The sequence below is a fragment of the Loxodonta africana genome, chromosome 1, assembly GCF_030014295.1.
Source record: "Loxodonta africana isolate mLoxAfr1 chromosome 1, mLoxAfr1.hap2, whole genome shotgun sequence".
NCBI classification, from domain to species: domain Eukaryota; kingdom Metazoa; phylum Chordata; class Mammalia; order Proboscidea; family Elephantidae; genus Loxodonta; species Loxodonta africana.
Window position 1 is genome coordinate 204,687,168 of NC_087342.1, and position 12,972 is coordinate 204,700,139.

At 39.5% G+C, this 12,972-nt stretch overlaps 1 protein-coding gene across 3 annotated transcripts in view; it reads left to right on the top strand.

Annotated features, from left to right (window-relative positions):
* The window catches only part of PEX7 (peroxisomal biogenesis factor 7), a 128,849-nt gene that overhangs the window by 96,584 nt on the left and 19,293 nt on the right, over window positions 1–12,972 (top strand). For 2 of the 3 annotated variants that reach the window (XM_064291268.1, XM_003403995.4), the window contains exon 9: window positions 948–1,047. In XM_064291268.1, coding sequence (XP_064147338.1) covers window positions 948–1,047 — 100 coding nt within the window. Of the gene's footprint in view, window positions 1–947; window positions 1,050–12,972 lie in introns of those variants that run through there. The other variant, XR_010322980.1, reaches the window with a different exon arrangement.

The window sequence follows — 12,972 nt, forward strand, 5'->3', positions numbered from 1 at the left end:
ATAGCAACTATCCTTTTCAAAACTTAATAGGGCCAACTCTGTATGTATTAGGGAAATAATACCACCAGGTTAAACAAACTGTGAGTGTTGGTTCTGTGTATTTACTCTCTTTCAAAGGGATCTGTTAAACCTTCAGTCTGATGTTTAGAGCCAAATAAAAAAACATGAACATATAAAGCTTTAGAAATTAAGTACTATTTTGTGTATTGAAACTCGGGCCAAATTCTTCTCTGTACAGTGGAAATCAGAGTTATATTATGGTAAATATTATCACTCTCATTTTATAGAGGGTAAACAGAATACTTAATATTGGCCAAGGAAAACACATTTCTGTTTTTCTTAACTCTAGAAATTACACTGTGCCTCAAAAAAAGATAGTTTCAGAATTAGAGATTTTCATGAGTACAGATTCTTTTCAAAGAATTTGAATTGCCGTTGAAGTGGAAATTGAACCTAAGATCTTTTCCTGTCAGTTGTTGAGAAATGAAGTAGTATTTAAAATCACAGAATGTTAGAGTTCGTCTAATCTGATATCCTTATTTTGCATCTGTGGATGCTTCTAGAAATTGCTGGAAAAGCATAGTGTCTCTCATCTCACATGTCCTTGTGCAATATTAAAAAACACTGCAGCTACAACTTGTTTAGCTTCCATCCTACGAGGCATACTAATGGGAATACAGTTACCTCTTAAGGGTAGATTGAGATTGGTTAATAATTCCTTTTTGTTTTGTTATATTTTTTGATATAGTAGGATATATATATATTTTTTTAGGATATAGTATATTTTTTTCTTTACAGGACTTTTTTATGTAGACCAGTAGTGGGCTGTACATTTATGAATTGGTTAAGCCTGTTTTAATCTTCACTATGTCAAATATCTCTTTTTTCTCAACATTATTATTTGTATTTTAGTAACTTACATTATTTATTCTTGTTTATATTCACAGATTCTGGAACTTTTCAAAGCCTGATCCTCTTCTTGAAACGGTGGAACATCATACAGAGTTTACTTGTGGTTTAGATTTAAGTCTTCATAGCCCTACTCAGGTAATGGACACGATCTTCTGATGTTTTATTTACTGATAGAGTTCACAAGCAGCTCTGTGTGACAACGTGTGTTGTTGTTTTGAGGACAAAATTTTGTCTTTAGGATATAGTTAAGTACACTTACTTAATTAACCTGATCTTTGCTGAAAACTTCAGCATCTGAAATACTATGGGAAAAGAAGTATCTAGAAATTTGGCATGTATCTCTCCTCTTGAAAGTTTGACTTTTTCTACAGAAAGAGGAACCTCCTAAAAGGTATGAACATGTTGAAAGCTTTGAGTAGGGCTCTTTCAATGGAAAGTGTGACAATACAAAGATGGAATGGGGAAGATTATGCTCAGACGTCGGCAGGAGTCAGGAGTATGTGGTCTGAGACTTAGTGCTCCCACTAAGCAGTTGAGACCGTGAGGAGGACATTTCCCTCTCAGGATTGTCACCCCCATTTCTGCACCTCATGTCAAAAGGGAGGCTTCAAATGAAGAACAAAGTGGAGAGTATCTATTATTTTAATTAATAACTTTCATGGCGGGCATTATGCTGAGTCAAATTAGTCAGTCACAAAAGGACAAATGTTTTATGAGATCACTATTATAAGAACTTAAGAAAAGGTTTAAATACAGAAGAAAACATTCTTTGATGGTTACGAGGATGGGGAGAGAGGGTGAGGGGAACTCACTAACTAGATAGTAGATTAGAATTGTCCTAGGTAAAGAAAACGACAACACACAATACAAGGAAAGTCAGCACAACTGGACTAAGCCAAAAGCTAAGATGTTTCCTGAATGCAACCAAACACTTTGAGGGACAGAGTAGCAGGGGCAGGGGTCTGGGGACCTTGGTTTCAGGGGACATCTCAGTCACTTGGCATAACAAAGTTTATTAAGAAAATGTTCTGTGTCCAACTTTGGTGAGTGGTGTCTGGGGCCTTAAAAGTTAGCGAGCGGCTATCTAAGATACATCAGTTGGTCCCAGCCCACCTGGAGCAAAGAAGAATAAAGAACACCAAAGACCCAAGGAGAGTATTAGCCCAAGAGATAAAAGGGGCCGCATAAACCAGAGACTCCATTAGCCTGAGGCCAGAAGAACTAGATGGTGCCTGGCTACCACCAATGACTGCCCTGACAGGAAATATGACAGAGAGTTCCCAAAAGAGCAGGAGAAAAGTGGGGTGCAGAACTCAAATTCTAGACTTAAAGGTCTGACTGAGACTGGAGGAACTGCAGAACACATGGCCCCTGGACTCTCTGTTAACCCAGGACTAAAACCATTTCTGAAACCAACTCTTCAGACAAAGATTAGACAAGACTGTAAGACATAAAATGATATTCATGAAGAGTGTGCTTCTTACTTCAAGTAGATACAGTAGACTAAAGGGGCAGGTCCTGTCCGGAGACAAGGTGAGAAGGCAGAAAGAGATAGGAACTGGTCGAATGGACATGCGGAATCCAGAGTAGAAAGGAGGGGTATGCTGTCACATCATAGGGATAGCATCTAGGGTCACATAACAATGTCTGTATAAGTTTTTGTATGAGAAACTAACTTAAACTGTAAACTTTCACTTAAAGCACAATTAAAGAAAAAAAGTATTGCCCTTCCTCCATGGTCCAATCACATGTTACATTGTGATGGATTGCTTTTATGTGACTTTCTCGCCATGGTCTTGTAACTCCCACCAAATGACTGGGTAGGACTATGCAAATGAGGTACTTGTGGCCCACCAAGGAGATTGGATCACTTGCTAATAATGCAAATAAGACACGTGGCACCCTTGTGGGGGGTGGGACCACGCAAAAAGGGTGTATGGAACCCTAAAGAGAGAATCGGTCAGTTTAGCTGTCCTGTTAGGCTTAAATTGAGCCATCTCAGGGGCGGACAGGGGTGACCTCATTACCACCAAGAAAGAAGAGCTAGGAGTGGACCTTGGTGATGTTACTTCAGGGCTTCTGTGTCTTAAAATATTCTTTAAAGAGATTTGTCTGAGTATGCTGCTCTTGTATTGATAATTCTTTTTCTTTTTAGTTTCTCCTTTCTTAGAGATCTTAAAAATGAGGTCCAAAGGTTTTCTTCTATTATACCTCCTTTCTTCTTGACAGAATGTAAGATCTTGTCTTTAAAGGTTTAAAACTTGACAAATAAGTGTCTGAGGTCAGTCTTTAAGGATAATTGCTGAGAAATACTCCACGCTCTCTTGTTAACCACACTGACGTTATCTTTCACCTCAGAAAAGTTTTCTTCGATTTTTTTTTTGCCTGAATGTGATTTGTACAGTCCTAGCATTTCTCTTTTCTCTTTTCTCCTTATTATTTCTAAATTAGATATCCTTTTTCTGGTTTTAGGCTTATGAGTTTTTTCTAGACCTTAAATGTAGCCAGCCATATAATTGGAGTTTTCTATGTTAATGTATCTTTAGAATTCTTGACTTTGTGCTCTGCAGTATCAGTTCTGCTCTTCTAAATGTTCATTGATATTTAGTTTAGGTAGCTTAGTGTTTATAAGCTAAGTACAGGTTTACACAGCTTTACACATTCTTTGTGGGGGATAGTTATTTCTGTTTTTAATCTCCCTTAAAGTAGACGCTATCAGTTCATTTGAAGATATCAGCTCCGTATGTTTTTTTTTTTTTTTTTGAATTGATGCTTTTGAATTATGGTGTTGGTGAAGAATATTTTTTTTTTTTTTATAATAACTTTTATTAAGCTTCAAGTGAACGTTTACAAATCCAATCAGTCTGTCACATATAAGTTTACATACATCTCGCTCCCTACTCCCACTTACTCTCCCCGTCTTGAGTCAGCCCTTTCAGTCTCTCCTTTCTTGACAATTTTGCCGGCTTCCCTCTCTCTCTATCCTCCCATCCCCCCTCCAGGCAAGAGTTGCCAACACAATCTCAAGTGTCCACCTGATATAATTAGCTCACTCTTCATCAGCATCTCTCTCCCACCCGCTGACCAGTCCCTTTCATTTCTGATGAGTTGTCTTCGGGGATGGTTCCTGTCCTGTGTCAACAGAAGGTCTGGGGAGCATGGCCGCCGGGATTCCTCCAGTCTCAGTCAGACCATTAAGTTTGGTCTTCTTATGAGAATTTGGGGTCTGCATCCCACTGATCTCCTGCTCCCTCAGGGGTCCTCTGCTGAGCTCCCTGTCAGGGCAGACATCGATTGTGGCCAGGCACCAACTAGTTCTTCTGGTCTCAGGATGATGTAGGTCTCTGGTTCATGTGGCCCTTTCTGTCTCTTGGGCTCTTAGTTGTCATGTGGGCTTGGTGTTCTTCATTTTCCTTTGCTCCAGGTGGGTTGAGACCAATTGCTGCATCTTAGATGGCTGCTTGTTAGCATTTAAGACCCCAGACGCCACATTTCTAAGTGGGATGCAGAATGATTTCATAATAGAATTATTTTGCCAATTGACTTAGAAGTCCCCGCAAACCATGTTCCCCAGACCCCCGCACTTGCTCCGCTGACCTTTGAAGCATTCATTTTATCCCGGAAACTTCTTTGCTTTTGGTCCAGTCCAATTGAGCTGACCTTCCATGTATTGAGTGTTGTCTTTCCCTTCACCTAAAGCAGTTCTTATCTACTGATTAATCAATAAAAAACCCTCTACCACCCTCCCTCCCTCCCCCCCTCGTAACCACAAAAGTATGTGTTCTTCTCAGGTTTACTATTTCTCAAGATCTTATAATAGTGGTCTTATACAATATTTGTCCTTTTGCCTCTGACTAATTTCGCTCAGCATAATGCCTTCCAGGTTCCTCCATGTTATGAAATGTTTCACAGATTCGTCACTGTTCTTTATCGATGCGTAGTATTCCATTGTGTGAATATACCACAATTTATTTACCCATTCATCCATTGATGGACACCTTGGTTGCTTCCAACTTTTTGCTATTGTAAAGAGAGCTGCAATAAACATGGGTGTGCATATATCTGTTTGTATTAAGGCTCTTGTATCTCTAGGGTATATTCCCAGGAGTGGGATTTCTGGGTTGTATGGTAGTTCTATTTCTAACTGTTTAAGATAACGCCAGATAGATTTCCAAAGTGGTTGTACCATTTTACATTCCCACCAGCAGTGTATGAGAGTTCCAATCTCTCCGCAGCCTCTCCAACATTTATTATTTTGTGTTTTTTGGATTAATGCCAGCCTTGCTGGTGTGAGATGGAATCTCATCGTAGTTTTAATTTGCATTTCTCTAATGGCTAATGATCGGGAGCATTTTCTCATGTATCTGTTGGCTGCCTGAATATCTTCTTTAGAGAAATGTGTGTTCATATCCTTTGCCCACTTCTTGATTGGGTTGTTTGTCTTTTTGTGGTTGAGTTTTGCCAGAATCATGTAGATTTTAGAGATCAGGCGCTGGTCGGAGATGTCATAGCTGAAAATTCTTTCCCAATCTGTAGGTGGTCTTTTTACTCTTTTGGTGAAGTCTTTAGATGAGCATAGGTGTTTGATTTTTAGGAGCTCCCAGTTATCGGGTTTCTCTTCATCATTTTTGGTAATGTTTTGTATTCTGTTTATACCTTGTATTAGGGCTCCTAGGGTTGTCCCAATTTTTTCTTCCATGATCTTTATCGTTTTAGTCTTTATGTTTAGGTCTTTGATCCACTTGGAGTTAGTTTTTGTGCATGGTGTGAGGTATGGGTCCTGTTTCATTTTTTTGCAAATGGATATCCAGTTATGCCAGCACCATTTGTTAAAAAGGCTATCTTTTCCCCAGTTAATTGACACTGGTCCTTTGTCAAATATCAGCTGCTCATACGTGGATGGATCTATGTCTGGGTTCTCAATTCTGTTCCATTGGTCTATGTGTCTGTTGTTGTACCAATACCAGGCTGTTTTGACTACTGTGGCTGTATAATAGGTTCTGAAGTCAGGTAAGGTGTCAGCTCCGTATGTTTAATGAAGTTTATTTAACTTTTTTCCATGTTGAAAATTTGGGAAATTACACTTAGAGGAAAGGGAAAAGATTACTCCCACCACTCCAAAAGCGAATTTCTTTTATACTGTATTCATATGTTTGTTTTCATTCCTTTTTTTAATATATTCTTTTAATCAAAGTATAACATACGTATTGAAAAATGCACACATTTTTTAAGTGCACAGCTCAATAAGTTATCAAGAAGTGACCATACTTGTGTAACCACCGTCCAGGCGAAGGTATAGAACAATACCAGCATCCCAGAAGCCCTCTTATGCTTCCTCCCAAATGTTACCCCTCCCTCCTTCCCAAAGGTAACTACTCTTTGAGTCTTTATCTGTATGTTTATTTTTTCACAGTGCATATTTCATAGTTATGGTTACGCTACATACATGAATTTCTTTTCTAGTGCTCCCAAAATGCTTGGTAAACCTAATCTTTAATGAGTAAAGTTCTAGTCTGTTCAGGCAAGGGACGTGGGTACTATAAAGATTTTTCCTTAACAAAGGACAGAAGAAATTTTGTATGGTTTCATTTTGTTTAAGTGGAAGATGCTTAGTTTTAGTCCTGATTTTAACAAGTCCTTTAGATGTTTTCTTTTTAAGTATCTTTGACTTCCTTGATGTTTTAGTAAAAAATATTAGGTATCATTTTAAAATTCAGCTCATGGTTTATTCATATCCCTAGTCCTGCAATCTCAGATATCAGGTTTAAAGATGGACAGTAGATAAAAATATTTTTAAATTCTCAGTATGAGTTTGGAAAATTAGATTTTAGAAGAGGACTGCCAGTGTGGTAGCTAGGGTATCTGTGCCCTGGTCACCTTTTGTTTCAGGTAATATTTTTACATCTGTCACAGACTAGAGTTGAAAGAAACATATGCCAGAAGCATTCAGTGTCCTCAAGCATTAGTCTCTGCTGTTTCCCCTTTGATGCTTTCATAATTGTGTGGTGGTTTAGTTTAAAATTATATAATGAGCACTTGTTATTTTCCTCCAGCAATGAAATATTTCCCAGGCCCAGCTCTGTGGGATCTCGATGCGCTCCTGAGATGGACGGTGCTTAGCTTGTGTCTAGTGCCCTTAGCACTCTGTAGACAACCCTTCCATGGTAGCTTCACAAAATTGTTGACGTCCTAACCTCGGCTGCCTCTGCCTCTCAGGTTCCCATTCCTGAATCACCCCACCCTCTTCTTCACTTTCTTTTCTCTAGACCTCAGAGCATTGGTTCTTAAAACCAAGCAAACACCCTGAGTAGGCACACTACAAATTATCTTTTAAAAAATGTCATTTGGGCTCTTGGTTCTACTCAACTTACCTTTAAAATCTTTTTGGTTTTCTAGCTCATTCTCTATAATAATCTTTTCTCAACCTTCTAAACTATCACTAACACTCTAGACATTAGGGGATTCTCAGGAATAACCATTTTCTTCCATTTCTGTCACCTCAAAATATTTATTTTCTGTCTCAATTTTTTTTCCCTTCCTTTCAGTGGGTTACTAATTTCCTCACTAGCTTCTTTACCCATGTCTATTTCCTCAGTTATTCACTATTTTTTTTTTTATCCTTAGTTCTTTTCTCTATTTTCATAGGTCTGCAGGGCTAGCCTTTATTTTACTGTCCTGTCTTCCTTCTAATAAACTGTATTTCCCTTCTATAATTAGACATCTAGAATAAGTAGATTTACCTGTGGCCTTTACTTTCTCAAAATTTACACTCTTCCTTTCTTCATTCAGTTGAAGCTAAGCCCAAAAAGTCACCAGTAAACTCATGAAAACCTTCTCAGACTTCATTCTTCTTTAGGTATATAATTTTGATATTTAAAAAAAACTCTTCCCCTCCTAATACTTCAAGGCTGCTATGCTAATGTCTTCTTTCTAACCTCTTTGCTGAATGTCTTTGTCTCCTTGGCTTTTTTCTTCCTTACCATCCTTCTAAAAGTAGATATTCTCCTACATTCAGTTCTTATCCTTCTTACTTTTTTGCAACTTCTACTTGAAGCTGTTGTTTAATTCTGTGCTAGTGATGCTTAGCCCATTTATCCAGTGGCCTTTACTGTATGATCTGAGTAGATGTCTTGCTCTTCCTCCAGCACTCCTAACCTGGTCAGTTGTTTACATAGAGGGGCTAAACTAGAGACCTGGGAGTCATCCTAGTGTTCTTATCTCTCTCTACTCCTTGAATTCAGTTGGGCCTCAAGTTTATAAATTATTCCTCCTCAACATCTATAAAGTCTGGTCCATGCCTTTCTAGCTCTGCTGCCTAAGATAAACATTTATTAGTGTCTCTGCCATGGATTACTGCGATAATCTTCTGATTTGTCTCTAAACTCCTTCTGTCATTTCTTCTGATTCTCTATGCTGCTTCCAAGGAAAGCATTCCATAGTGCAAATCTGATTTTATTAGTCCTTGACCTGAAATAGATGGGGATGCTGGATAGTGCAGACAGTTAACACTCTCAGCTGTTAGCCAAAAGGTTTGTGGTTCAAATCCACCCAGAGGCACCTTGGAAGAAAGACCCGGCGACTTCCTTCCTAAGCATCAGTTATTGAAAACTCTATGGTGCACAATTCTACTCTGACACACATGGGGCCACCAAGAGTCAGAATAAACTTGATGGGAACTGATTTTGACCTGAAGTACGTCGATGGCCCCATTAAAGGCAGGAATAGGATGATAATTACCATCATCACCACTGCTAATCAACATGATTTTCAAAATTATAGCCGATTAATAATATAACAAGATGGAATATAAATATTTTTAAAATGTGAAAAAATTTTATTATTTGTACTTCCTGTGATTGTCAGCTTGTATAATCCAAGAACATCAACTTTAAAACTACTAAAAATAATGAGAGTTCAATAACAAGGTCACTAAAAATAAATATACAAAAATGAATAGATATTAGCAATCACCACTTAAAAAATAAAACGGGAAAAATCACCTTTTCATGCCAACAACTCTTTGTGTGTATGTATGTGTAACACATAGAGGAATAAACTTAATACACAATGTGCAGGCTTCTAAAACTTTACTAAGGGTCCTTTAAAAAAAAAGACTGGAATAAATGAGGTCATATGGTGTTCCTGCAACAAAGTGCATTTTCTTCTTATTGCTCACCTTTTTTTAGGCCCTTCCCATTTACTACAGATACTACTGTGTTTGCTTCCTGTCTTAGTCACCTAGTGCTGCTATAACAGAAATACCACAACTGGATGGCCTTAACACAGAGAGATTTATTTTCTCACAGTCTAGTAGGCTAGAAGTCCAAATTCACGGCATCAGCTCCCCCGTCTCTCTGCTTGCTTCTGTCTTTTATATCACAAAAGAGATTGGTTTAAGACACGGTCTAATCTTGTAGATCTCATCAGTACAATCCATCTCATTATCATCACAAAGGCAGGATTTACAACACATAGGAGAATCCCATCAGATGACAAAATGATAGACAATCACACAATACTGGGAATCATGGCCCAGCCAGATTGATATCACATATTTTTGCAGGACACCTTGTCATGGATTGAATTGTGTCCCCCAAAAATATGTGTCTATCTACTTGGTTAGGCCATGATTCCCAGTATTGTGTGGTTGTCCTCCATTTTGTGATTGTAATTTTAAGTTAAGAGGATTAGGGTGGGATTGTAACACCACTCTTTCTCAGGTCACCTCCCTGATCCAGTGTAAAGGGAGTTTCCCTGGGATGTGGCCTGTACCACCTTTCATCTCTTAAGAGATAAAAGAGAAGCAAGCAGAGAGTTGGGGACCTCATACCACCAAGAAAGCAGCACGGAGAGCAGAGCGTGTCCTTTGGACCCAGGGTCCCTCCACCAGGGAAAGTTTCAGGACAAGGAATCTTCCTCCAGAGCTGAGAAGGCCACCCCTTGGAGCTGAATTTGGACTTTTAGCCTGCTTCACAATGAGGAAATAAATTTCTCTTTGTTAAAGGCATCCACTCGTGGTGTTCCTGTTATAGCAGCACTACATGACTAAGACACACCTCCTAATGAGTTTTTCTTTTTTTAGAATTAAGTCATCCACTTCTTGGGTACTCTTTAACCACTCTGACCCTTCACCTTCTGCCACACTAGTTACACACGAGTTTTAATTTGCAAATTTGTTGTTGTTAGGTACCATTGAGTCGGTTCTGATTCATAGTGACCGTGTGTACAACAGAATGAAACACTGCCCAGTCCTGCGCCACCCTCACAATCATTGTTATGCTTAAGCCCATTGTTGCAGCCACTGTGTCAGTCCTTCTCACTTAGGGACTTCCTCTTTTTCGCTGATCCTGTACTCTGCCAAGCATGACGTCCTTCTCCAGGGACTGATCCCTCCTGATAACATCTCCAAAGTATGTGAGACGTGGTCTCTCCATCCTTGCTTCTAAGGATCATTCTGGTTGTACTTCTTCCAAGACAGATTTATTTGTTCTTTTGGCAGTCCATGGAATAATATGCAAATTGTTGTTGTTGTTAGGTCCTGTCGAGTCGGTGCCGACTCATAGTGACCCTATGCACAACACAGTGAAACACTGTACCCAGTCCTGAGCCATCCTTACAGTCGTTGTTATGCTTGAGCTCATTGTTGCAGCCACTGTGTCAATCCACCTTGTTGAGGGTCTTCCTCTTTTCCATGGATCCTGTACTCTGCCAAGCATGATGTCCTTCTCCAGGGACTGATCCATCCTGACAACATGTCCAAAGTATGTGAGATGCAGTCTCGCCATCCTTGGCTCTAAGGAGCATTCTGGCTGTACTTCTTCTGAGATGGATTTGTTCGTTCTTTTGGCAGTCCATGGTATATTCAGTACTCTTCGCCAGCACCACAATTCAAAGGTGTCAGTTCTGCTTCGGTCTTCCTTATTCATTGTCCAGCTTTCACAAGCATATGATGTGATTGAAAATACCATGGCTTGGGTCAGGCACACCCTAGTCTTCAGGGTGACATCTTTGCTCTTCAGCACTTTAAAGAGGTCCTTTGCAGCAGATTTACCCAATGCAATCTGCCTTTTGATTTCTTGACTGCTGCTTCCATGGCTGTTGATTGTGGATCCAAGTAAAATGAAATCCTTGACAGCTTAAATCCTTTCTCCGTTCATCATGATATTGCTCATTGGTCCAGTGGTGAGGATTTTTGTTTTCTTTATGTTGAGGTGCAATCCATACTGAAGGCTGTGGTCTTTGATCTTCATTAGTAAGTGCTTCAAGTCCTCTTCACTTTCAGCACACAGGGTTGTGTCGTCTGTGTAACGCAGGTTGTTACTGAGTCTTCCTCCAATCTTGATGCCCTGTTCTTCCTATAGTCCAGCTTCTCGGATTAATTGCTCAGCATACAGATTGAATAGGTATAGTTAAAGAATACAACCCTAACACACACCTTTCCTGACTTTAAACCAATCAGTATCCCCTTGTTCTGTCCGAACAACTGCCTCTTGATCTATGTAAAGGTTCCTCATGAGCACAATTAAGTGTTCTGGAATTCCCATTCTTCGCAGTGTTATCCATAGTTTGTTATGATCCACGCAGTTGAATGCCTTTGCATAGTCAATAAAACGCAGGTAAACATCCTTCTGTATTCTCTGCTTTCAGCCAGGATCCCTCTGACATCAGCAATGATATCTCTGGTTCTACGTCCTCTTCTGAAACCGGCTTTAATTTTTGGCAGTTCCTTGTCGATATACTGCTGCAGCCGTTTTTGAATGATCTTCAGCAAAATTTGGCTTGCATGTGATATTAATGATATCGTTTTATAATTTCCACATTCGGCTGGATCACCTTTCTTGGGAGTAGGCATAAATATGGATCTCTTCCAGTCAGTTGGCCAGGAAGCTGTCTTCCATATTTCTTGGCCTAGACGAGTGAGCTGATAAAAATCTTCTATTTCTTCATCTTTGGCCCTAGTGGTTGGTGTGTAAATTTGAATAATAGGTGTATTAACTGGCCTTCTTTGTAGGCGGATGGATGTTATCCTATCACTGACAATGTTGTAATTCAGGATAGATCTTGAAACGTTCATTTTTATGATGAATGCAACACCATCCCTCTTTAAGTTGTCATTCCCAGCATAGTAGACTATATGATTGTCTGATTCAGAATGGCCAATACCAGTCCATTTCAGCTCACTGATGCCTAGGATATCGATGTTTATGCGTTCCATTTCATTTTTGATGATTTCCAATTTTCCTAGATTCGTACTTCGTACATTCCAGGTTCTGATTATTAATGGATGTTTGTAGCTGTTTCTTCTCATTTTGAGTCATGCCACATCAGCAGATGAAGGTCCCGAAAGCTTGACTCCATCCACGTCATTAAGGTCGACTCTACTTTGAGGAGGCAGCTCTTCCCCAGTCATCTTTTGAGTGCCTTCCAACCTGGAGGCTCATCTTCCAGCATTATATCAGACAATGTTCCGCTGCTATTATAAAGTTTTCACTGGCTAATGGTTTTCTGAAGTAGACTGCCGGGTCCTTCCTCCTAGTCTGTCTTAGTCTGGAAGCTCAGCTGAAACCTGTCCTCCATGGGTGACCCTGCTGGTATCTGAACACCGGTGCCATAGGTTCCAGCATCACAGGAACACACAAGCCCACAGTATGGCAAATTGACAGACACGTGGGGGAATTTGCAAATTAGCACAGTTAAATTTTCATTTTTATCATGTCATCTTTGTTCAGCAACATTCAACTGGCAACCCATTAATTTCAGGGTAGAGTATGAATTCTTAATCTTGCTTTCAAGATTCAGTATAGTCTGTACTGCTTTCTAATTTTATTTCTCGTCTTTCTATGTAATCCCTCTGTTGCATACCAGTTATATTTTAAAATTTGTCATCTCCGTAGGTTTGCCACTGTTTCACTTGCTCTCCTCTACCTCTGTCTATACAATGTTTTTGTGCCTTTCAAAGTCCAGGACAGTTCTTCTTCCTTCTCCACTCTGTCTCTCCCACTCTTCTTTCAGTAAATATTTGAGTGCCAATTATGTGCCAGGGGATAAAAACAACTACCT